The 24,964-nt window shown below is 47.6% G+C and overlaps 1 protein-coding gene across 2 annotated transcripts in view; it reads left to right on the top strand.

Moving 5' to 3' along the window:
- The window catches only part of AHCTF1 (AT-hook containing transcription factor 1), a 289,329-nt gene that overhangs the window by 25,312 nt on the left and 239,053 nt on the right, over positions 1-24,964 (top strand). For both annotated transcript variants that reach the window (XM_040429321.1, XM_040429320.1), the window contains exon 6: positions 21,808-21,921. In XM_040429321.1, the coding sequence (XP_040285255.1) occupies positions 21,808-21,921 (114 nt within the window). The remainder of the gene's footprint in view (positions 1-21,807; positions 21,922-24,964) is intronic.

Below are 24,964 nucleotides of genomic sequence, written 5' to 3'. Positions count from 1 at the left end.
CTAATATAGGATCCATAACATGGTCAGATCATGCACCGATATCTTGTCAAATCTCAGAACGTTTCAATCAACCCACGTATACTCCTTGGCGTACCAACAATTATTAGCTGTCTCTTCCTTCTACTCAATCCCAAATTAAAGAAGTACTCATGGAATATTTTAAGCATAATTCTACCCAGACGTCCATCCCATTACAATCTGGTGCGCCCATAAGGCTTTTGTAAGAGGTCACCTCATACGTATCTCCTCCTATCTAAAAAAAGCAAAACCGCATGCGTACAGAACAACTATGCGCAGCGATAACCAACTTAGAATCCATAGATAAAACAAACCCTTCCCAAACTGTTCCAAATCAACTCCGAGATCTAAGATACGAACTTTACCAACTCCACCAAAATAGGTTTGAACAGAATTTAAGCAGATCAAAAGCGAGTGTGCTGCCTTTGCAATGTATATTACATGCTTGGCACTCAGCAGTGTCTGTTTCTTTAAGACCCTCCATTTTCTTGAAGCCTAGAGGCGGGTCTTCTCTGTACTGTCTAGGGCTTGCTGGGACATATCCTGTTCATTCCAGCTCTAGTTACTGTAGTGACCAGATCCACAGGACATCTTAAAGCTATTACAGATTGCAAACCTGACGAACACCAAAGCCTTTTTACCACATATCATCTCATATCATATCATATGAATGCTATTGTACACATTCCTGTTCATTATATCTCAGTAAAGATTGCATCAGTTCAGTAAACCAGCGCATCTTTCATTGGGATTCGGTTTATACTTGATGTTAAGCTGTGTACCTAAAGCAACACGCAGTCGAGACATTACAGTAAAAAGGCTTTAAAACGTTGTCAGAAGCAGTTAAACAGCTTTGAATCGTCCTCCGCAGTAAAAGGACTAATAACTCCTTTCAGCCACGTGGAGTGAAACGAAAGTGAAACTAATTTCTCTCACTCACTACAACACTGATACTGCCTGTGTCCAGTCATCATCATTATCCACGCTGCCAGCTAAATCAAGATGCAGAACACAGAGAACAACACTCTGACAGTTAACCCTCAATGCTCCTATAAGGAGGATGACACACACAGCTTGTCAAGAATCAAGTCTAGATGCACAACAGTGTCTAGAGCATCCAGTCAAACAAATCTGACTTCAGCTAGCGCCGATTCAGCAAGATCTAAGCGTACTAGTTCTAGACGTTCAAGCATCACCGGTCTGTCATCGGCTAGCGACAAAGCGACTAAGGCAAGAGCAAAAGCAGAGGCAGCTTGCGCCATGGCTTCTTATGCGGAGCAGGAAGCTGAATTGATGAGAGAGCAAGCAAAAAGTGAATCTGAAGCACTTAAAAAGAAAGCAGAAGTGGAAGCATCTTTACACTTACTCAAACAGCAGAAAAACGCTGCAGCAGCCTTAGCCGGGGCAGAAGTTTTCACAAGGGCTGCTGAAGCTCAGTTCGATGGCATAGAAAACCAGATGTCATCCCACAGCGCAATCCAACGCACCCGTGAGTACGTACAGTCAGAAGCAACCATGTACACCGACCAGCAGTCCAATGACGCGCCTAGGTCTTCATTGACTCCACCAGCAATAAGCAACTTTGATACTACGCAACATTGCAAGACTAAATCAGAATCTCAGTGTGGGAAGTCAAGTGGTCGCATGCTCAGAGACCAATCTGCCAACCCTCCAAGAGTGCAAACGGATGCTCGCGTACTCCCTCCTCAAGCAAATACAAGTCTGGATTATAGCAGAAAGACTTACAACAGACTAGAACAACCACCTAAACAAAGTGGATTCAGTCAAGCGCCTCATCAGCCTTACCAGCCGCAGCCATACCCTGAGTTTACACCCGAGAAGTATTCGCCAGACGCAATAAGTGCTATAGAAGTGGCAAAATTCCTGATGCACCGTGAGATAGTGGGCGCTGGTCTCATGAAATTTGATAACTGTCCAGAAAACTACTGAGCGGTACCCAAGACTTAAATCTGACAGAGAAAGGAAAGCTTGACCAGCTTGTCAGATGGCTAGGACCAGAGTCCACTGAGCAAGCCCAAAGGATCAGATCAGTACATGTTCATGACGCAGCAGCAGGACTTGCAATGGTGTGGCGGAGACTAGAACAATGCTATGGATCACCTGAAGTGATCGAGGATGCTCTTCTGAAAAGGATAGAAAACTATCCAAGAATAACAAATAAGGATTACCAAAAGCTGAGAGGTTTGGGAGACCTACTCTTAGAAATAGAAGCCGCTAAGTCTAGTGGATATCTGCCAGGTCTCTCATGTCTGGATACAGCACGTGGAGTTGAGCCCATAATCGAGAAACTTCCTTACAACTTGCAAGAAAGGTGGGTAGCTCAAGCTTCAAGATACAAGGAAGATCATCGAGTTGCATTTCCTCCGCTCGCCTTCTTCGCTGAATTCATAGAAGACAAAGCTGAAATACGCAATGACCCAAGCTTTGCTTTCCTGAACAAGAGAACGGCAAGCTTCCCAAAGGTAGAGCAGAAACCTCCAGGACTTTACAGAGAACGCAGAGCAACAGTTTCTGTAAGGAAGACAGAAGTTCCGCCTAAATCTGCAGCCAATCAGGAAGACAACACAAGGAAGAAAGTTGAGTCAGACAAAATATGTCCTATTCACAACAAGCCTCATCCACTAAGAAAATGTCGCAGTTTCAGAAGTAAGACATTAGAAGAGCGCAAAGCTTATCTTAAAGACAATCGCATTTGTTTCAGATGCTGCGCTTCAATTCAGCATTTTGCAAAAGACTGTACAAAAACAATGTCACTGTTACACTCTGCACATTGTAAACACTTGTCAACACTGCACCCGGGACCACCACCATGGAAACAAGAAGTTCCGGCAACTCAAGAAGGTCATGGTGGGGAGCAAGGCGAGAGTACAACGCCAGCAGTAACCTCAAAGTGCACTGAGATCTGTACAGAGCAGGGCCGCTCAAGATCATGCTCCAAGATATGCTTAGTCAAGGTGTATCCAGCAGGTTTCAGAGAAAAAGCAGTCAAGATGTACACAGTTATGGATGAACAGAGTAACAGATCTCTGGCAAAAACAGAATTCTTTGACCTCTTCGTGACAAAGGAAGTCCAACTCCATACACCTTGAAGACTTGTTCTGGAGTTGTAGAGACAATAGGGAGAAGAGCAAATAACTACATCATCGAGTCATTAGATGGAAAGATAAAGGTGACTCTACCTACCCTCATAGAATGTGATGAGATACCAGACGACAGGTCAGAGATTCCCACACCTGAAGTTGCTCATCATCACCCTCATCTGGTACGAATAGAAGACCAAATACCAGCACTAGATCCAGATGCTGCAATCACCCTTCTACTTGGGAGAGATATTCTCAGAGTGCACAAAGTCAGAGAACAGTACAATGGGCCACACAATGCACCATTTGCACAACGCCTTGATCTCGGATGGGTCATCGTTGGAGAAGTATGTCTAGACGGACTGCACAAACCAGCAAAGGTAAATGTCTACAGAACACATCTGTTGCAGAATGGTCGTACATCTTGTCTTTGCCCATGTACCAACAGTCTACACATTAAAGAGAGATTAGATAACCCAACACATCATCGGAGTATCCAGAGGTGCATGGAAGACTTAGCCTCAACTGGAAATACAGATGAACAGGGTTGTAAGGTGTTTGAAAGAACACGAGACGATGACAAGCCAGCACCCTCGGTAGAAGATACCCTCTTCCTCGAGATCATGGACAGAGAACTCTACAGAGACAAGTCCGGCATCTGGGTAGCCCCTCTACCCTTCCGGTCACCACGCCATCGCCTTCCTGACAACAGGGTACAAGCAGAGAAACGCTTCAGTTTGTTGCCGCGCACTCTACAAAGAAAGCCAAATATGAAGAAACACTTCCAAGCCTTTATGCAAAAGATTTTTGATAACGAGCAGGCAGAAAGGACACCACCACTACAAGAAAACCAAGAACACTGGTACTTACCAATATTTGGGGTGTATCATCCTCAGAAACCAGGTCAGATACGTGTAGTATTTGACTCTAGTGCGAAGCACGAAGGCATCTCACTAAATGACATCCTTCTCAGCAGACCTGACCTGAACAACACACTCCTTGGAGTACTCATCAGGTTCAGAAAAGAACTTGTAGCAGTAACAGCAGATGTACAACAGATGTTCTACTGTTTCTTCGTTCGAGAAGATCAGAGACTACTTAAGGTTCCTGTGGTATGCAGACAATGACTTTAACAAAGACATCACAGAGTACAGGATGAAGGTACATGTGTTTGGAAACAGCCCTTCCCCAGCTGTAGCTATCTACAACCTGAAATGAGCAGCACAGCAAGGTGAAAGACATGGTCAAGAAGCCAAACAGTTTGTCATGAAGAACTTCTACGTGGATGATGGACTTGCTTCTTTCTCCAGCAACGAAGAAGCTATTAACGTCCTGAAAAGTACAAAAGAAATGTTGTCAGGATCCAACATAAGATTGAACAAGGTAGCTTCCAACAGCTACAGAGTCATGGAAGCATTTCCAATGGAAGACCGTGCTAAAGATCTCAAAGACTTAGATCTAGGAACAGAATCACCACCCTTGCAAAGAAGTCTTGGGCTTAGTTGGGACCTAAAGACTGACAGTTTCACCTTCAGGGTCTCCAGAGAAGAGAAACCATTCTCAAAAAGAGGTGTCCTATCTACAGTCAACAGTCTTTATGACCCCCTGGGATTCGTAGCACCCATCATCATGCAAGACAAAGCTCTTTTGAGACAGATCACTACTGAGCAGGAACAAATTGACTGGGACGTACTTCTTCCTGAAGAGAAGCAAATGCAGTGGAAGTTGTGGAAAGACTCAGAGCTTGAACAACTCAACATTCCAAGACCGTACGTATTTGTTTCCTTGTCTGCTACAAAGAGGAGAGAATTATGCGTATTCTCTGACGCTTCCACTATGGCTATCGCAGCTGTAACTTACCTTAGGGTAATAGACACTGAGGGACAAAGCCATGTTGGGTTCATCATGGGAAAATCTAAACTAGCTCCCAGACCTGCTCACACTGTCCCACGTCTAGAACTTTGTGCTGCTGTCTTAGCGGTAGAGATGGCAGACATGATTACGACTGAACTGGACATTGAGATCCATGCAGTGAACTTTTATACGGACAGCAAGATTGTGTTAGGATATATTCACAACGCTTCAAAAAGATTTTACACATACGTGACCAACAGAGTGACTCGTATCAGAAAGTCTACAAGTCCAGATCAGTGGCATCACATCAGCACGGACAAGAACCCAGCGGATCATGGGACAAGATTGGTGTCAGCCGCTGTACTCAAGCAAACTAACTGGTTCGTAGGTCCATCGTTTCTTGGTAAGCCAGAAACCAAAGAGACTACTCAGAGACCTTTTCAGCTCATAGAACCAGATCAAGACAAAGAGGTAAGACTTCAAGTTGCAGTTTGCAAGACTTTAGTTACCAGAAACGGTCTGGGCACCCATAGGTTTGAAAGGTTTTCCAGTTGGAAGTCACTGACCCGTGCAATCGGAAAACTATCTGTCTAGCCAGATACTCCTGCAGAGATACTAATACTGATCAGCGTAGCAACAATCATCTTGAACAAGCCAAGGTCGCGATCATCAAATGCGTCCAGCAGGAAGTCTTTAAAGATGAAATTCAAAGCCTTCTGAAAAAGGAAGAGATTTCTCGACACAGTTCGCTCAAGAAGTTGAACCCTATCCTCGACGAAGACTGAGTACTAAGAATTGGAGGTCGTTTGTCGGCAGCGGATATGACTATCGAAGAGACATCCCTTCATCATACCCAAGAATCATCACATCGCTCTTCTTCTGGTAAGACACTGTCACGAGCAAGTTGCACATCAAGGACGACACTTGACTGAAGGAGCAGTACGGTCAGCAGGATTGTGGATCATAGGAGGTAAGAGACTAGTCTCCAGCGTGATCAGCAAATGCGTTACCTGTAAGAAGATTAGAGGGAAACTTGAGGTTCAGCAGATGTCAAACTTACCTGCAGACAGACTTGCTTCAGATCCTCCGTTCACTCACGTAGGTCTAGACGTTTTTGGACCATGGAACATCTCTTCTCGCAAGACCAGAGGAGGCAGTGCTGAAAGTAAACGTTGGGCTGTTCTGTTCTCTTGCCTGAGTACTAGAGCAGTTCATATTGAAGTGATTGAATCTTTATCCACTTCAAGTTTCATCAATGCCTTGAGAAGATTCTTCTCTATCAGAGGACCAGCGAAATTGATTCGTTCAGACCGCGGCACAAACTTTATTGGGGCCTGCAAGGAGTTGAAGATCATCTCTACAGACTCTGAAACAGGTTCCTATCTTCAAGATCAAGGATGCACTTGGACTTTTAATCCTCCACACGCATCGCATATGGGAGGAGCCTGGGAGAGGATGATTGGAGTAGCTCGTCGTATTCTGGATGCCATGCTCCTGAAGGTTGGGTCTACTCGCCTCACTCATAAAGCTTTGACTACACTAATGGCTTAAGTCGTGGCCATTATGAACGACAGACCTTTGGTTCCAGTGTCTACAGATCCGGAGATGCCGTCAGTCTTGACACCCGCAATGCTGCTGACCCAGAAGATGGAACCAGTGACCGCTCCCACAGGAGACTTTGACCTCAAGGAGTTGTATACCAAGCAATGGAGACAAGTTCAAAGCCTTGCGGACATTTTCTGGAAGAGGTGTAGACAGGAATACCTGGTGACACTCCAGCCACGCAAGAAATGGCAAGATGACAAACCCAACTTACAAGTTGGAGACATTGTCTTATTAAAAGACACTCAGGCCCACAGGAACGAATGGCCTATTGGACTCATTGTGGGGACTGATCCTAGTAGTGATGCTAGAGTTAGAAAGGTTGAAGTTAGAATTGTTAGACAGGGCATTCCCAAAGTGTATGCTAGGCCAATTTCTGAAGTAGTTTTACTTCTGTTAGTGGCATAACAAAAGGTATGCCAGGTGGGGAGTGTGCTGCCTTTGCAATGTATATTACATGCTTGGCACTCAGCAGTGTCTGTTTCTTTAAGACCCTCCATTTTCTTGAAGCCTAGAGGCGGGTCTTCTCTGTACTGTCTAGGGCTTGCTGGGACATATCCTGTTCATTCCAGCTCTAGTTACTGTAGTGACCAGATCCACAGGACATCTTAAAGCTATTAGATTGCAAACCTGACGAACACCAAAGCCTTTTTACCACATATCATCTCATATCATATGAACGCTATTGTACACATTCCTGTTCATTATATCTCAGTAAAGATTGCATCAGTTCAGTAAATCAGCGCATCTTTCATTGGGATTTGGTTTATACTTGATGTTAAGCTGTGTACCTAAAGCAACACGCAGTCGAGACATTACAGCGAGATTTTATGCGCAAGGCAACAGAGCAAGCAAGATATTGGCCTACAAAGTTAAATCCTCAACGAATAGGAAAAAATTTCATTTTTATGTAAATATTTATAACCCCAATAAGGAAAAGGTAATTAACCCCCAAGAAATGGCTAATACCTTTGCCAATTATTATTTTAATCTATACAACCTTAAAGACAATAAATCAGTACCACAACCGACTCCAGACCTGATCAATACATTCCTATCTGGTATCTCACTGCCCACTCTTTCCCCAGAACAGTTGGAACAAATCAACAAACCAATTGAAGTCACAGAAATTTTGCACATTATCAAATCAACCAAAAATAATAAATCCCCAGGCCCTGATGGATTAACAAATGAATATTTCAAAACATTTGGGAGTATTTTATCTCCCTTCCTCTTATCCATGTTTTCTCATATAATATCCACAGGAAATATACCACCAGAAATGCTCAAAGCTACCATAGTAGCTATACCCAAATCAGGCAAACCTCTCTATCGTCCAGAAAATTTCCGTCCGATCTCTCTTTTGAACGCTGACCTCAAAATATACTCAAAGCTACTAGCTAATGACTATCTTTGTGTCCCCCATCTTATTCACCATGATCAAGTAGGTTGTCTTAAATCAAGACAAACCCTAGATGGCACTAGACACATAATCAACCTCATTTATTTATCCAGAGCAAGACTAGTGCCTTCTTTGCTTCTGTCCCTAGACGCAGAGAAGGCATTCGATCGAGTGCATTGGGGGTATTTTTGAAGGCAGTACTAGCCAAATTTGGACTACGGGGACAAATTACCCAGACGATAAGTGCATTATACTCCAAAATGTCAGCCAATGTCCTTATAAACGGAATGCTATCCAACCAACTACAAATCAATAATGGAACAAGACAGGTGTGCCCCCTGTCACCCATTATCTTCGCATTGGCGATTGAACCCTTGGCAGAAAGCATAAGGGCCCACACACTAATTTCAGGTATAAAAATTGGGGAAACAAACCACAATCGGTTTATTTGCCGATGATATTATCCTGGCACTAACCAATTCAACAATATCCCTACCCAACGTTATGCAAATATTAAAGTCATTCAGCTCTATCTCATACTATAGCTTAAACGTAGCTAAAACCCAAGTCCTTAACCTAGGTCTAAAAGATTCAGATCTCAACTTGTTGAAATCTGAGTACCCCTTTAAGTGGAATTCTGAACACATCACTTACCTTGGAATTAAGCTAACCCCATCGCTCTCGAATTTCCTAACAGTAAACCTTAACAACTTAAAGGAAAAAATAAAAAGTGAACTAAATAGGATGAGAAATTGCGAAATATCATGGATGGGAAGAATATCGGCCATAAAAATGTTAATTTTACCACAAATTCTAGACCTATTCCGAAACCTCCCAATCTCTATACCCATAAAAAAATTTAAGAGATCCAAAAAATGCTTAAGTATATTTGGCAAGATGGAAAATGAAGAATCCAAGCAGATTTAATGTGCCTACCCATTCCCAAAGTGGGACTAGGATTCCCCTCCATAATTAAATACTACAGGGCGTGCATTTTAGAACAAATGAGATATACATGGTTAAACCAGCCCGTCAAAAATTGGATCACAATCGAAAACTATATAATGGGTATAGATAACCCCTAAATACTCTTCATCTCAAATTCACTAATGAAATCCTCCATCATCCCCAGAGATGCCACCCACAATTCAAGCTGCACTTGAAGTTTGGACTGTATTGACGACCAAATTGAACCTTGTTAACATTTCCTTAACAGACATTTCCCTAGAGGTTGTGGAGAAGTGTATCCCAAATCTAAAGATCCATGATTTGATTTACTCAGGAATCAAAAACCTGAGTCAACGTTACACCAACTATATTATAAGCTCTTTCACAGACTTGTCTTTTGAGATTCAAAATTCCCCATAGGGACTTCTACAAGTACTTACAAGTCAGACATTTTTTATCTGGGACGAATTTCCCCACGACCACTGACACCTCTGATATAACGAAAATGTTACAAAACCCATGAACTACTCTCAAAGCCCTATCTCTGTTATCACCTTATGACTGAGAGATCGGACTCACCACTGACCCCCCCCCCCCCCTATTGAGGAAATGGGAATCTACATTAAATTTGAATATTTCCTTAGAACAATGGGACACTTTCTCGATTTTATAAGTGCCTCTTCTAAATGTGTAAACCACCTTGAAAATTCTAGGAAAATACTTTATAGATGGTACTTTACACCCTATAAACTATCTAAGATGTACCCCCCTAACATCCCAAGTCTGCTGGAGATCTTATGCGGAAAAAGCTGATATGGAACATATTTGGTGGGAATGCAGTAAGATTAAACCGATCTGGAGCTCGGTCAATGCTATTCTTACACAAATATGTAATATCCCAATTTCACTATCCATATCTCAAGCCCTACTCTCCGTTGATCTAGATTTATTTCCCCCAACTATCAGGACAGTTATAACCCATGTGATTGTGGCTACTAGAGTGAAGATTGCCTACTATTGAAAAAATCCAAACCCTCCTCCACTGATAGAAATTGTAAACGCTGTCAATAACAACTGTTTATATGAAATGATCAATGCCCCTCTCGTGCATGGCATTGGGGGACACAGCACCATGGTTATATGCCCAGCTGACACTAGAAACAGTGTTTGCTCCACCCAGGTGGGCCATACCCCTCTGCCAGAGCCGAGAGAGATCAGTCTAGTTCTAGTGTCTGTAGGAGGAAGACATGACCTGCTATCTTTTTTCGCAGGTCATCCTGCAAATTTTTTATTTTATTTTTTTCTTCTTCCTTTTTTCTCTGCAGGTTTTAGCCTGCTACAGGGTGGCTCCATCGTGTTCCACTTTAGTTGCCCCCCTGCGGGCGCGTACTCAAGTACCTGGCAGCAACCCAGTCCCCACTTAAAGCTGCTTCCGCATTGGAATTCCGGTAGTCCCACGGTCCCCGTGTTGAGTCCGCCGAAGGGGTGGTCACTGCTGCGCCTGAAGACTTTGGAAGGTAAGTAGGGATCCATCCGTTGCGGGGGCCCTGTGGTTTCCCTCCTTTTCCTTTCCTTCCTCTTACTCCTCCCTTGGCCTAGTAGCTGGAGGAACATGGTATGGGGGAACGCTTGGGGGGAAGCCCTCTTTGCTCTACTTCCACCCAGTTCTCCCCTCCTCTCCCATGGACCGGGGTACCTGCATGGCTCATTTTCGGTGCTCCTTTGTGCAGGGCACCTGTTCCCCCTCAGCACTGTGTCCCTCCCGTCCCGCGGCTGCTTCCGGTCGCCTCCGCGATCGCGGGCGTCCGCTCCCGGCAGCTCCGTCTCACCTTAGGCCCCGGCTTTTTTCGGCTTACTAGGTCGAAGGTCACGTGGGGCGGAGCTTTCTCTCCGCCCACTCCTGGGCCACTACTTTTCCCCTGGCTGACGTGGCTTCCTTTTCGGATCCCGCTGATAAACGGGTCGACTCCTTGGCCAAGTCCGTGTTCGTAGCAGCGGGTGCCGCCATCCGTCCTGCTTTTGCCACTTCCTGGGTGGCCAAGGCCTGAGCGATCTGGGCCAAACAGCTCATCCGAGCCTTACCTCCAGACTCGGTCCAGGGGGAACTGGCAGTGCTCGCCTCTCAGATCTACCAGGCGTCCAAGTTTCTTTGTGATGCCTCTATGGAATCTGCTCACCGCTCCGCCGCTAACTCTGTGGCCATACGCCGCACCATCTGGCTTCGTTCTTGGGCGGCGGATTCCGCCTTCAAGAAGGCTCTAATTTCCCTTCCCTTCCTCGTGGGAAGCGTTTGGAGGAGCTCATCTCTGAGGCCACTGGCGGTAAGGGTTCCCTTCTCCCCCAGAACCAGCCTTGCCGCCGTCGCTTTCCTGGGTTGCAGCCTTGCCGCCGTCGCTTTTCTGGCCTCTCGGGCGCAGACCTTTCGTTCCTTTCGTCCCGACCAGACAAGAAGTCCACTAGGCCTTCCTTTAAGGCCAAGCCCAAACCTGCTCGCCCCCAGTCCACTAAGCCACCTTCCGCATGACTCGGCCCCGGTTAAGGTGGGGGGGTGCTTGCTCGCCTTTCAGAATATCTGGCAAGCAAGTGTGGAGGACGCTTGGGTTCTGGAGGTAGTCTCCTCCGGATACAAGATCGAATTTTCCCGTCTTCCGTCGGGACGATTCTTCCTGACGTCGCCGGTCTTCGAGTCCCTCACTGTCCAGGGTCTTTGGTCTGTTCAGGAGTCTTCCCTGCAGATCAACGTCCTCGAACTCAGGGCCATTTTCCTGGCACTGTCTCACTGGACTCCCCGTCTCCGTGGTCTCCCAAATCGGGTTCAGACAGACTATTCCACCGCCGTGGCCTATCTGAACCACCAAGGGGGCACCAGGAGTGTGATGTCCCTACAGGAAGCCTCCCGTATCCTGCGGTGGGCGGAGAAGCACGTTCCGGTCCTCTCCGCCGTACACATTCCCGGGGTCGACATTTGGGCGGCAGACTAACTCAGTCGTCAGCTCGTCGACCCGAACTCCGGACGTTTATCTCTTCGCGTCGCGCCTCAACCGCAGGCTCCCGTGCTATGCTGCGCAGTCCAGGGACCCTCAGGCTCTCGTGGTCGACGCCCTAGTTCTGCCTTGGTCTGTTCAACCTTCTGTATCTTTTTTTTCCCCCCATTCCTCTCCTTCCCTGAGTGCTCAAGCGTCTCAAGGCAGCTTGAGTTCCGGTGATCCTGGTGGCTCCGGATTGGCCCCGCAGGGCGTGGTACGCGGATCTGGTGTTTCTGCTCGCCTACGTCTCGTGGCGACTTCCTCCGCGCCACGATCTCCTTTCCCAGGGCCCTCTGTTCCACCTGAATTTACCTCAGCTTCGTTTGACGGCGTGGGTGTTGAAACCGCGGTCCTGAAGTCCCGTGGTCTCTCGGACTCGATCATCCGGCCGATGCTTCACGCTCGCAAGCCCTAGTCGGCCCGCATTTACTATCGAACATGGAGAGTGTATTTTGCCTGGTGCGAATCTGGTCGTTTTCGCCCTCTTCGTTTCTCTGTCCCTAACATTCTGGCTTTCCTTTAGGCCGGATTTGATAAGGGTCTTCGCCTGGCTTCTCTCAGGGGGCAGATTTCGGCCCTCTCGGTACTCTTCCAGTGTCCTGTGGCCTCGCGGGCCCAGGTTAGGACTTTTTTTCCAGGGTGTTGCTTGCCGAGCCCCTCCCTTTCGCTTTCCGGTGGAGCCATGGGACCTGAATCTCGTCCTGGAAGCCCTTCAGTCATCTCCCTTCGAGCCCTTGGCAGAGATCTGTCGTTTTGTCTCGTTTTAAGGTAGCCTTCCTCGTGACTGTCACCTCCATCCGCCGGGTTTCCGAACTTGCGGCGCTTTCTTGCCATTCGCTGTTCCTGGTGTTCCATCAGGACAAGGTGGTATTGCGTCCAGTTCCCTCCTTTCTCCTGAAGGTGGTTTCCTCTTTTAATATTAATGAGATCGTCCTTCCTTCCTTCTGCCCCAATCCTTCTCACTCTAGGGAGAAATCCCTCCATTGCCTGGATGTGGTTCGGGCTCTTCGCCTGTATCTTCGCCTCACGGAACCCTTCCGTCGTTCGGACTCTTTGTGGTCCCGGCGGGCCCTCGTAAAGGTTTGCCTGCCTCCAAGGCCACCATTTCTCGTTGCGTTCGGTCGGCCGTCAAGGAGGCCTATGTCGCGAAGGGCCGGGCTCCCCCTTCCAGGTTGACAGCACATTCGACTAGGGCAGTTGGGGCTTCTTGGGCGGTGCGTCATCAGGCATCAGCTTCCCAGGTCTGCCGGGCCGCCACCTGGGCGTCGGTTCACACTTTTTCTAAGTTCTACCATATTCATTCCTTGGCTTCTGCTGATGCCAGTCTGGGACGCAAGGTTCTGCAAGCAGCTGTGCTTTAGATTGGCGGCATGGCGCTTTTTTCTTCCCTCCCTCGGGGACTGCTTTTGGACGTCCTATGGTGCTGTCCCCCAATGCCATGCACGAGAAAATTTGTTTTTGTTTTTTTGTACTCCCCGTAAAATCCTTTTCTCGTAGTAGGCATTGGGGGACACAGATCACCCCCCTCCCCCACTTCTTGAGTTTCTTCTTGTTTGTGGTTCCGGCTTTTGCCTAGTTTGGTTGTTGGGTTTCCCCAGTTGAAGACTTGTTGGCTTTCAGTTTTTTGGTTCAGGTGTGACGTTCCTACTGCTTTTGTACCGACTAATCTCTCAGCTCTGGCAGAGGGGTATAGCCCACCTGGGTGGAGCCAACACTTTTTTTTATTTTATTTTAATTTTAATTTTTTTGTTTCTAGTGGCAGCTGGGCATATACCCATGGCGCTGTGTCCCCCAATGCCTACTACAAGAAAAGGATTTTACGGCGAGTACAAAAAATTTCCCATTATATCTAACAAACAAGCCAATTTTAAAACTATATGGCACTACTGGCTCATTCCAAATTCAACAAAGTCCTAATAGATAAGTAAAGTACAGATGTATTTATCACTTCTTGTCACACACCTCCCTTTCCGTCCCCTTTCTCGCTCATATCATTGGGGGTCACAGCTTGCTGCTGCCACTAGGAGGCGATACTAGGCTGAAAACTGAAACTGAAAGCTCCTCCCCTGCAGGCTAAACCCCCTTCAGCCTGAAGAGAGCATTTCAGTTTTTAGCTTAGTGTCGTAGGCGGCAGACCTCCCTTCTTAGCAGGGTGGCTCTTTTGGAAATTTTATTTATATTTTTTATTTTATTATGTTCATGGGGCACAGATTCGCATGTCGTCTGTCTCCCTGGGAGGCTAGCCGATGTCGGTTGTCCCACCGCCTTGCCCCCCCAAGAAGACAAGTGGACCAGGGCAGCCTCGCTCCCCTGCTTCCCACCAGCAATAGGGCCACCTACTCACCAGCCCTATACTGCCCGGACCCCTGATGCCTTCTGCCAGCGGTTGTTGGGTGGCCCTGCTGGGACGACATCTAAGGGCGAAGTCCACAGAAGACAGGTGAGTATTACTCCCCTCTCTCTTTCTCCCTTAGCTCCTCACCCCAGTCTGCCGGGTAGCGATCTCCCTCCTGCGTCCTCAGATCCTCAGCGGCGGCGGTACGGCACTGCGGGGGTTAATGTCGGCAGCATTGCAGCTGCTCTGCTACTACAAGGAGAGCGGTCTGATCTCTCCCTCTTCAGTGCTCTTCCTCCCCACTCCACCACTTAAGTCTCCTGACGCAACTTGTCCGGCGCTATATTAACCTGCGCGGCGGGCGGAGCCTATTTTCCCACCGCGGCACTCCGGAAGACCTCTCCAGCGCTCCCTTGCCACAAGGACACAGGACCTGGGACTTCTAATGGTAGATCGCTACACCCTCCAGCATAGAGAAGCCACACAATGTCAGACCCAGCCAAGACCCCTCCCCAGGCACCCTGCAGGACCACTTATTATGCCTTCACTTCATGTTCTGTTAAATTCCCTTGTGGCCAGTGTCTCTCTCTATGCTCTGCATTTCAGGCGGCCCCACAGAGCCATCCATCCATATTGTCACAACCCACAGGAGTTCAAGACTCCTCTGGCTGTGGAGAACCTGACTGGGCAAGGTCCCTGTCCCGGGCAGTAGAAGACCTCAAGTCTCCCATTCCACCCTTTCATTACTGGGTCGTTTGGTAGAGAGATCACCCACAGTGCAGCCCTCACCTTCGTAAGGTGCACAAACTAGGAGCAGGCTTACTAACAAGCATCCCAGATCAGGTCGTCATTCCTCTTCTGACGCCTCTGCATCCCCTCCCCCTCCCGTTTCACGATCTCAGACGTCCTCCATCAGATGGTGAGATTGCGGATTCAGATACGGAGATGGACCTGGAGCAGTCTTCCCAGATTGCGTCTATGGTAGATAGTCTGAATTTAGGTATCCGGGACACTTTCCAAGTTCAGGAGGAACTCCCCTCCACCAGCCACCAGGGAGTGTCGTTTTTGCATACAAAGCAGGCCCCTAAGTCCTTCCCTGTACACAACGACTTTTCCGTTGTTGTCGCAAAGGCTTGGGACCAGCCAGGTTTGCGCTTCATTGTCCCAAAGCGGTTAGACTTGCTCTATCCTTTTCCAACTGATTGTGTGGGAAAATGGGCCTCACCTCTGAAGGTAGACCCACCGGTCACTCGCCTCGCAAAGAACACGACTATTCCGGTGGCGGATGGCTCCTCTCTCCAGGACCCAGTAGATCAGCCAGTGGTTCAGCCTTACGCCCAATCTTCGCATCGGTATGGGTAGCCAAGGCGGTTTTGGAGTGGGCCCTCCGTTTGAACCAAGACCTTGCAACCAATCTTCCTCCGGCGGAACTCCAGTCCTTGGCGGTACAAATTTCGCAGGCAGGAAAGTACCTCTGCGAAGCGGCTCTGGACGCGGGGTCGCCCGTTCCTCGGCTCTCGCGGTATCTATCCGCCGAGAACTGTGGCTTAAAGTCTGGTCGGCGGATTCATCTTTCAAACGTTCTCTTTCAAGACTTCCCTTTGCCAGGTCTCGACTCTTTGGTACCCGGCTAGATGATATTATTTCGGAAGCAACGGGAAAAAAAAAACACCCATTTACCACAACCCAAGGCGAAACGTTCCTTTCGTCCTAGGGTCACATCTTCCCGTTATCAGTCCTTTCGTAGGTTTGCGGGCACTCATTTGTGGGCCCCACCTGCATCTAGGCCACCCAATCAGGACTGGCGAAAAGGCCCATCCTTCAAACCCCAGCCAGCATGGCGTCCGCGAGCGCAACAGCCTCGTTCTGCTCCCGGGAAACAGCCCTCAGCCCTCTTTTTCAGGAAATGTGGCGAACTCCTATATCGGACGCTTGGGCACGAGAGGTAGTGATATCAGGATACAAGATGGAATTCAAATCTATCCCACCCAACCGTTTTTCCTCTCCCAGCTGCCCAAGGATCCAGGTCGGGCGGCTGCTTTCTTCCAAGCAGTCCAGTCCCTTCTCATACGGGGCGTGATAATTCCGGTTTCTATTCAAACCTTTTCGTAGTACCCAAAAAGGAAGGTAATGTTCGCCCAGTGCTGGACCTCAAGTTTCGCTTCCTCCGCATTCAACGGTTCAAGATGGAGTTGGTCCGCTCTGCGATTGCCTCTTTGGTACAGGGAGAACTCATGGCATCGAGAGACATCCAAGACGCCTACTTACACATTCCCATCGCACCCGCTCATCAACGTTTTCTTCGTTTTGCCATTCATTCATGTCACTACCAGTTTGTCGCCCTGCTATTCGGCCTAGCGACCGCTCCGAGTGTTCACAAAGGTGCTTGCCCCCCTCCTGGGTCTCCTGCTCTCCAGGGGCATCACTCTCCTCCCGTATCTAGACGATATCTTGATCAAAGCATCTACGGTCTCCCAATGCGAGGAGAGTCTTCAGATCACTTTGAGCACCCTGTCCCGCTTCGGGTGGATAGTCAATCGGCGAAAATCCTGCTCATCTCCCACCACACAAATCGGGTTTCTGGGCATGATACTAGACTTAGGTGCAGCCGTGGTACGCCTGCCATTGGACAAGAGCGTGGACATTCAGAGACCCTATACGCATATTACTCCAATGCCGCAATACGTCTATCCGCAATTGCATGCGGGTGCTGGGCATGATGGTGGCCTCCTTTTGAGGCCATTCCCTTCGCTCAATTTCACACAAGGTGTTTTCAACGAGCCATTTTGTCATCTTGGGACAAATCCCCGGATTATCTGGATCGTCGGATCCGGCTGTACCTCCAAATGCGTACAGCCCTCGGTTGGTGGACAGAGTCTGCGCATCTGTTGGCGGGGAAATCCTTCCTTCCAGTGATATGGACGATCATTACAACAGACTCCAGCCTTCGCGGTTGGGGCGGAGTTCTTGCCACACGGACGGTCCAGGGTGTTTGGTCTCCATCGGAGTCCAAACTTCCCATCACATACTGGAACTCCGGGCCATTTATCTCTCCCTTGTCCATTGGACTCCACTTCTGCAGGGTCGTCCGATCAGGGTGCAGTCAGACAATGCCACAGCTGTGGCCTACATCAACCACCAAGGTGGGACTCGCAGCCTTCGGGTGATGCAGGAGTCTGCGAAGATTTTGCAGTGGGCGGAGTCCCATGTTCCGATGATTTCGGCAGTCTTCATCCCAGTAGTGGACAGCTGGACGGCAGACTTTCTCAGCCAGATAACAGTGGACCCGGGGGAGTGGTCCCTCCATCCGGAGGTGTTCTAGGCCATCTGTCTCGGGTGGGAACGTCCGGAAATGGACCTGATGGCGTCCAGGTTCAATCACAAGCTCCCATGATTCCTCTCTCGCGCAAGGGATCCAGCAGCACACTGCTTGGACGCTCTCGTGGCGCCTTGGGACAGCTTCGCGTTTCTTTACGTGTTCCCACCGTTACCACTTCTACCTCTGATCCTACGCAGAATCAGGAAGGAAGGCATCAAGACGATCCTGATCGCCCTAGACTGGCCTCGACGAGCTTGGTACTCAGAACTCATTCTTCTGCTAGGAGATGCTCCGTGGCCTCTGCCAATCAGAACCGATGTACTCTCCCAGGGCCCAGTCTTCCATCAGAGTTTAGATACGCCACGTTTAACGGAGTGGCTGTTGAAACGCAGAGTTTTTTCTGATGTGGTCATTCGAACCATGATTAGGCCCAGGAAACCTTCCTCTTCTAGGATTTACTACCGGACCTGGAAATCCTTCTTGCGTTTCTGCGAGGAATGAGCTCATCCTCCCAGGCGTTTTTCCTTTCCGACGGTTCTAGTATTCCTTCAGTCGGGATTGGACCTGGGCATGGCTCTCAGTTCCCTCAAAGGGCAGGTCTCGGCCCTGTCCATTTTTTTTCCAACGTACTCTAGCCGTCCTAGGTCCGGTCAAGACTTTCTTTCAAGGAGTAGCTCATACCGTTCCCCCATATCGGCCCCCATTACATTCTTGGGACCTGAACCTGGTTCTCGGTGCTCTCCAGACAGCGCCGTTCGAACCTCTGAGTGAAGTTTCCGTCAGTCTACTTTCCTGGAAAGTGGCCTTTTTAGTGGCCATTCATTACCTCTATTCAACGGGTTTCGGAACTGGCAGCTCTCTCCTACAAGGAACCCTTTTTGGTGCTTCACCAAGATAAGGTGGTTCTTCGTCCAGTGCCATCTTTTTTACCAAAGGTTGTTTCTGCCTTTCACGTGAATGAGGACATTGTTTTGCCCTCAGCCTTCCCATTCACGGGAGGTCTCCCTCCATCGTCTGGATGTAGTACGGGCCTTGAAGATCTATCTGTTGGTGGTGGCCCCCTTTTTAGACGCACTGAAGGCCCTCGTAAAGGTTTGGCGGCTTCAAAGGTGACTATTGCTCGGTGGATTCGCTCGGCCATTGCCGAGGCCTATCGTTCCAGAGACAAGGTTCCTCCACCCGGGATCACGGCTCACTCTACCAGAGCGGTCGGGGCTTCTTGGGCACACCTCCACCACTCTTCTGCGTCTCAGTTGTGTAAAGCAGCGACTTGGTCCTCTCTACACACCTTTACTAAATTTTACCGGGTGCATTCATTGGCCTCGGCGGATGCTTCTGTTGGCCGCAGGGTTCTGCAGGCCGCAGTTCAGTGACTTTCATAGAGAGTTGGCTTGGGAGAATTTTGTTTCCCTCCCCGGGGACTGCTTTAGGATGTCCCACGGTCCTGTGTCCCCCAATGATATGAGCGAGAAAATTAGATTTTTGTGAACTCACCTGTAAAATCTCTTTCTCGCTTGATTCATTGGGGGACACAGCACTCACCCACATAGTTGTGAGGCAAGTGGGGTTCCTGTTTTGTCTGTTGGGACCTTTTGTGTTTGGTTCGGTCTCATGACGGTGTACAGTTTTCTGTTGATTTTTACTTTAATTTGGTCTCTCCTACTGCTGGAGCACAAACTGAAATGCTCTCTCCAGGCTGGAGGGCGTATAGCCTGCAGGGGAGGAGCTAACACTTTTTAGCCTAGTGTCTCCTCCTAGTGGCAGCAGCAAGCTATACCCCACGGTCCTGTGTCCCCCAATGAATCAAGTGAGAGAGATTTTACAGGTGAGTTCACAAAAATCTCATGTTCATAAACTTTGCCCTGGTATCCCTATGTTGGGGATGAGGACAAACATCTCTTGTAGTATTGCTAAATACTGTTTATTTACACTGTATAATGAGGCATGCAACTCATAGAATGTATGTAACATTCCTTTTTGAAAACAATAAAACATATGTTCAACGAGAAAAGTTATATATTCCCAGACAACACTTTTAAGGCAAACACTAAATATAGCAGTTACACTTTTTTTATTCCAATTTTAGACCTGCATATGATTCTCTTTATTTCCATGACATACATAAAGAGCTTTTCTAACTTTTTCTGAGGACATTTTCATTAAAATTAATGAGAATCTGACTGGAAGACATTTGATATTTGAACATTTCTAAACTTCTGTAATTTCTGAGGAAAGTTAATAAATTTAATTTTACTATTAGCATATTTTTGTAAGATGGAGTCTATGTAGGTACACTTCTTCCAACTCTGATTCCACAGCCCTGTTTCTAGGGGAGTGGTGAGCAATGTGACCCTACAGTTTTTTTTTTATTTAATTTATTAAAGGGGTTCTACAGTTTGTTTTAACTGATCTATCCTCTGGATAGATCATCAGCATCTGATCGGCAGGGGGTCCGACACCTGGGATCCCCGCCGATCAGCTGTTTGAGAAGGCAGCGGAACATCGCCCAGGCCAGTTGATATTAGTCGTGACGTCACTGGGCCAGCGGTAAACAGTGAGAAGGCCGCGGCGCTGCTGGAGCACCGCTGCCTTCTCAAACAGCTGATCGGCGGGGTCCCAGGTGTTGGACCCCCGCCGATCAGATGCTGTTGATTTATCCAGAGGATAGATCATCAGTTAAAACAAACTGTAGGACCCCTTTAATAATGGACCATTTTCATAAGGCGTAATAGGAGAAAAAGCAACCCACAATTTGTTACCCATTTTCTCCTGAGTACGACAACACCCTTTATATAGTCGTAAACTGATGTATAAGCACACTGCAGGGCCCAGAAGGGAAGGAGCACAATTTGGCCTTTGGATGGCAGATTTTGCTGGAATGGCTTTCAGTTGCCATATCACACTGTAGAGACCCTGAGGTACAAGGGAAAATCCCAAAAGGTGACCCTATTTTACAAACTAAACTCCACAAGGATTTCACTAAGGAGTGTAGTGTGTTTTGACGCTACAGGTGATTAATAGGAATTTCAATTTTATGTAGTTTTAGCCCCAAGATTTTCATTTTCACATGTGTTAACTAGAGAAAAAGCACCCCATTTTTTGTTACATAATTTCTCCCAAGTACATGTGGTCGTAAACAGTTGTTTCAGTACAATAGGTCAATTAGGTGAATAGGTAAATTAAAAAACTGGAGACACACTTTCGATCAAATATCTGTATATTGTAGGCAATATTAATTTAATACTAGTCTATGTATTTCGGATTGGTTCCTAGGAAAACTACAACTCAACCGGCAGAGTAAAAAGACGTAATGTAAGATGCCAATATGGCACTTACTAATACAGCTTTTATTGATATTCTGTGCCGTTTGCTATATTTCTTGAGCAGTGTCCCTTTTTAGGCAAATGTTCAGGCCCTGTCCATAAGATGGCTGACACATCACTCAGCCTCCTCCATTTACACACGCTGAACCTGCACTAAACTCCCAACTATGTATGTGCAGATGACATGTGCAGTGTATTTGAGAAGAGATGACATCACACAGAGGTGATTTGCCTCATTTAATAGACAAGACCTCTGCATGGACAGCAAAAAAGAGTTGGAAAACTGGGGGGCACACCTTATGAAATATAGAAAATGTTTGCAGAATTTTAATACAGGCTGTATTACCACATGCCATATAATCTTATGAACGCATTGTTGAAGAGTAACCAGAAAGTGGCCAACCCCTTTTAAGGCTAAAATTAGCTGGGTCAGTAAGGGGTTAAATAAGCATTCTCCTCCGCCCCAAGCAGTGCTGTTGCATCGCCAAATATTCAGTCTTCACTGCTTCCGGTCAACTGGGATTGGAATTGTCATCTCTTCTGTCTCATGCACCAATGCAGTCACTTGGGACACGTCACCACTGAGATCTGTGAGTTGCTTTAGTCGTGCATGTGACAACTGATGAGACCTAGTACTTTCAATGTTAATGTGACTATTAGGGGCTTGAGAGCTTCTTCACATGGGGGAAGGTGCCTGTTTATGGTTCTTTCTGGGGGCAGCCTACATTGGCGTTGGAGACCCTGATGGAGTATTATTAATAATAATAATAATTATTATTATTATTATTTATTATTATTCTCCAGTCATTTTCTTATACTCACTGAGAACTTCTAGGGGAAATGGAGGTACAGTTTTATAGTTTTGCTTTATCTTTCCAGATACCATGTTCAGATTGAAGGAGGTAGAGTTCCTGTGTTTTCAGTTACCTTTCAAGAACCTGAAAATGACCCCAGAAACTGCTGTTACCTTTGGGTGGTTCAGACAAGTCAGAGGTAATTTTACTACTCTTTTAAAATTATATTTATATATACATAATTATAGTTATGCTTGACAAAGGCCCCATCGAGTGGGCTGAAACGTTGCCTGGGAATAAACGGATCATCACCTTTTACCACATTTGGAGTGCTGCCTATTCTTTGGCTATACTATATTGGAGGAAAGGTTGCCCACCTTTTCAGGGGACTGAAATACTCTTTTCTCGCCCATATTCATTGGGGGACACAGGAACTGTGGGTATAGCTATGTTCTCTAGGAGGCGTTGACACTAGTAAAAGCTTCATTCAATTTCAATAAGCACACTTTTTTCCAGCTCACCTTGTATCTGGCCTTTCTGCCCGTATTCAGGAGCCTTTGGATGAGTCCCCAGGTACGGTAAAGTAGAAAATAGTAGAAAAACGGCTCCAGAAAGCAATTTTCGTCCTCTTAAAAACTTCTCCTTTAATTCATATTATTCAACAGCAGATAGTCACTTCATATGTAGTGCTCGTTTACACGTTTCAGACAGTGCGTCTTTAATCTACTATTTTCTACTAGTAAAAGCTGTTAGCTCCTCCCCTGGCAGCTATACCCCCTCCAGCTTTTTCTAGTGTCAATAGAAGGCAAGACCTCACTGCTCTGCAGGGATCTCCCGAAGATTTTTTATTTTAGTTTTTTCCTTTTTCAGATGGGACAACAGGGTCGAGTTGCGCCAGTGCCGGTCATCCGCACTGCTGCCTCCCCCACAGAAGACAAGGTGGACCAGGGCAGCCTCGCTCCCCTGCATCCCGATGGAGCACCTCTGAAAATTCCCATTTCACCCTCTGGGGTCTTTTGGTTGATGTGCCTGCGCAATCCGGTGAGTGAGCCTCTAGACGTTGCCATTCCACCCCAAGTAATTTGGTTGATAGATTCCACCGGCACAGTCTCTGCTGCCATGGGTGTATTCTTGTGAGGCAGGATTGCACATAGTGGGCCAGAGCGGGTTATATTCCTCATCTGTCACCTCCACACCCCCACCCTTCCTCCCTAGGGTCACGCTCAGGCGCACCCTCCCTCCCTGGAGAGGTTCGGTCTGAAAGGGGGATCAATGGTTCGGTCTCGGCCGTGATTCCGGTGCGACCTTCCAAGATGGCGTCCGAGGAGACAGCAGTACTTGTCGTATGCATTACCCCCTTCCTCAGGCGGAGTATTTGCACTACTACTGGATGCAGTACTCCCTTGGTTGTTACCTTCCTCTATTGGGGTCTAACCGCCCTAGCATGGTTTCAGTGCCGGCAGTAGGTGTTTCCCCTTTTATGAGGCGGGGGAACGGTTTTCCCACTGGGGACAGTACTTATGGTAGGCATTAGCCTCTTGCATAGGTGGCGCTATGGCATTGTGTTTGCTGTATGTATTACCCCTTTACGTAGGTGGGGTATGGATACGGGACTCTCCTTATGCCTTGCCCTTTCCGTAAGAGGCGTACTCTCTACTTGGATTCAGTTCCTGCTAGATGCATTACTGCATCGCCACCCTCATGATGGAGTATTTGCACTACCACTCGTGTAGTGCTTGCCGTAAGCATTACCCCCTTTTAAATGGTGGGATCATTGCAAAATTGCCCTTTTCACGACTGATCCACTGCCGTGGGGAATGAGTACACATCTTGGATGTTGCACTTCAACTACGCCACGGTTATAGTTGTCTTGGCTTCTTTTACAAGTGGAGCGTAGCGAGTATTGATACACGCTGGGGCCCTGTATGCTTCTTCTAATGGTATTTCGGTGCCGCCAGGGATACTGTGGCTGTTTCCACGTTGTGTCTTGTTCTTGGTACCGTTTTAGGGGATGAGTATGACAACCTCTCTCCAATATGGGTCTTTAACAATAGGTAGTGCGTACACCATGGCACGTAATGAGATTACGTTTCAGCAAATCGAGTGTTAGACTGACTCGATATTCCTTATCCACCATCTTTGATATGGGAAGTAGTGGTGCTGGCACTCTGGTTTAGCATTGCAGCGTGTTCTCCTCCGCTGATGCTGATTTTTTTACGCTGATACTAGCGTTCGCAGTCGCTGCAGTGGGTCATTCCATCAGGTAGGTGTTCTACCCCGACGCTGGCTTGGCGGTTGTTCCTGTCGAACCCCCTTCCCTGGTGAAGTATTTAAGGTTAGCTCTCCTTCCTGAGGCAGTATGGTACCATGGTCTCTACTGGATCCCTCTAGTCTGCCCCTCAGCTTGGGCTGGCGGGCGCCCTGAGACTACTACAGTACGAGGGTCCTGGAATAGCCATTACATACTCTGGCTCCTCCTACACGGCTCCTCCATCAGGTGACGAATTCTGCCATCGATAGATTCGGTGGCGTGTGCTGCATGGCTCCCTCTTTAGGCGGAGTGTGGCACCGCCACTATCATCCTGTGGCTACTTTCGGTGTAGTGCTACTCTCAGATGGAGAATGGACCTTGTTAGCTCCTACGTTACTACTTCCCTTCATCTATGTGGATGCAGGGTATTGGTTTATTGGTTCCGTGTTTTTTTTACTCCAAGTCCTGTTCCGGAATTACAGTTGGGCTGTGACGTTTTTTCCAACTCCTACCCATTGGTCCTGGGTGTACTACCCGTATCTACAAACTACTACCTCTCAAGTCTTGACTAGTGACTGCCATGTCAGTCTGATGTTGTCATGCCTTTTCACTGCACGTTCTGTGGCTAGACTACGAGACTCACCATGCCAGGCTGAGCAAGGGTGCTGTCACGACTGTTGATGGAGTTTTGTTTCTGGAACGGAACACCCTTTTCTTTTCTTCCTCTTCAAGGCAGGAGTTTTTTTCTCTCGTCTTGGTCTGTTTGAAATTTCCTGTCGAGCAGTGTTGCTACTCCGTTAATACACGGTCGTTGACGGAATTCCACCGCCGGTGATTCTCATATCGCCTCTGCTTTTACCTAGCCAATGTGTTGTTTCCTGGGCAAATGCAGTTCCTCCATACCGTTCTCCTTTACCGCCTTGGGATCTGACCTTAGTCCTTTCAGCGCTCCGGATTTCTCCCCTTGAACCCTTGCGGGAAATGTCTCTCT

The sequence above is a fragment of the Bufo bufo genome, chromosome 4, assembly GCF_905171765.1.
Source record: "Bufo bufo chromosome 4, aBufBuf1.1, whole genome shotgun sequence".
In the NCBI taxonomy this organism is placed as follows: Eukaryota; Metazoa; Chordata; class Amphibia; order Anura; family Bufonidae; genus Bufo; species Bufo bufo.
Note: the sequence above shows the minus strand (reverse complement) of the source record. Positions and strands in the feature narration are given on the sequence as shown.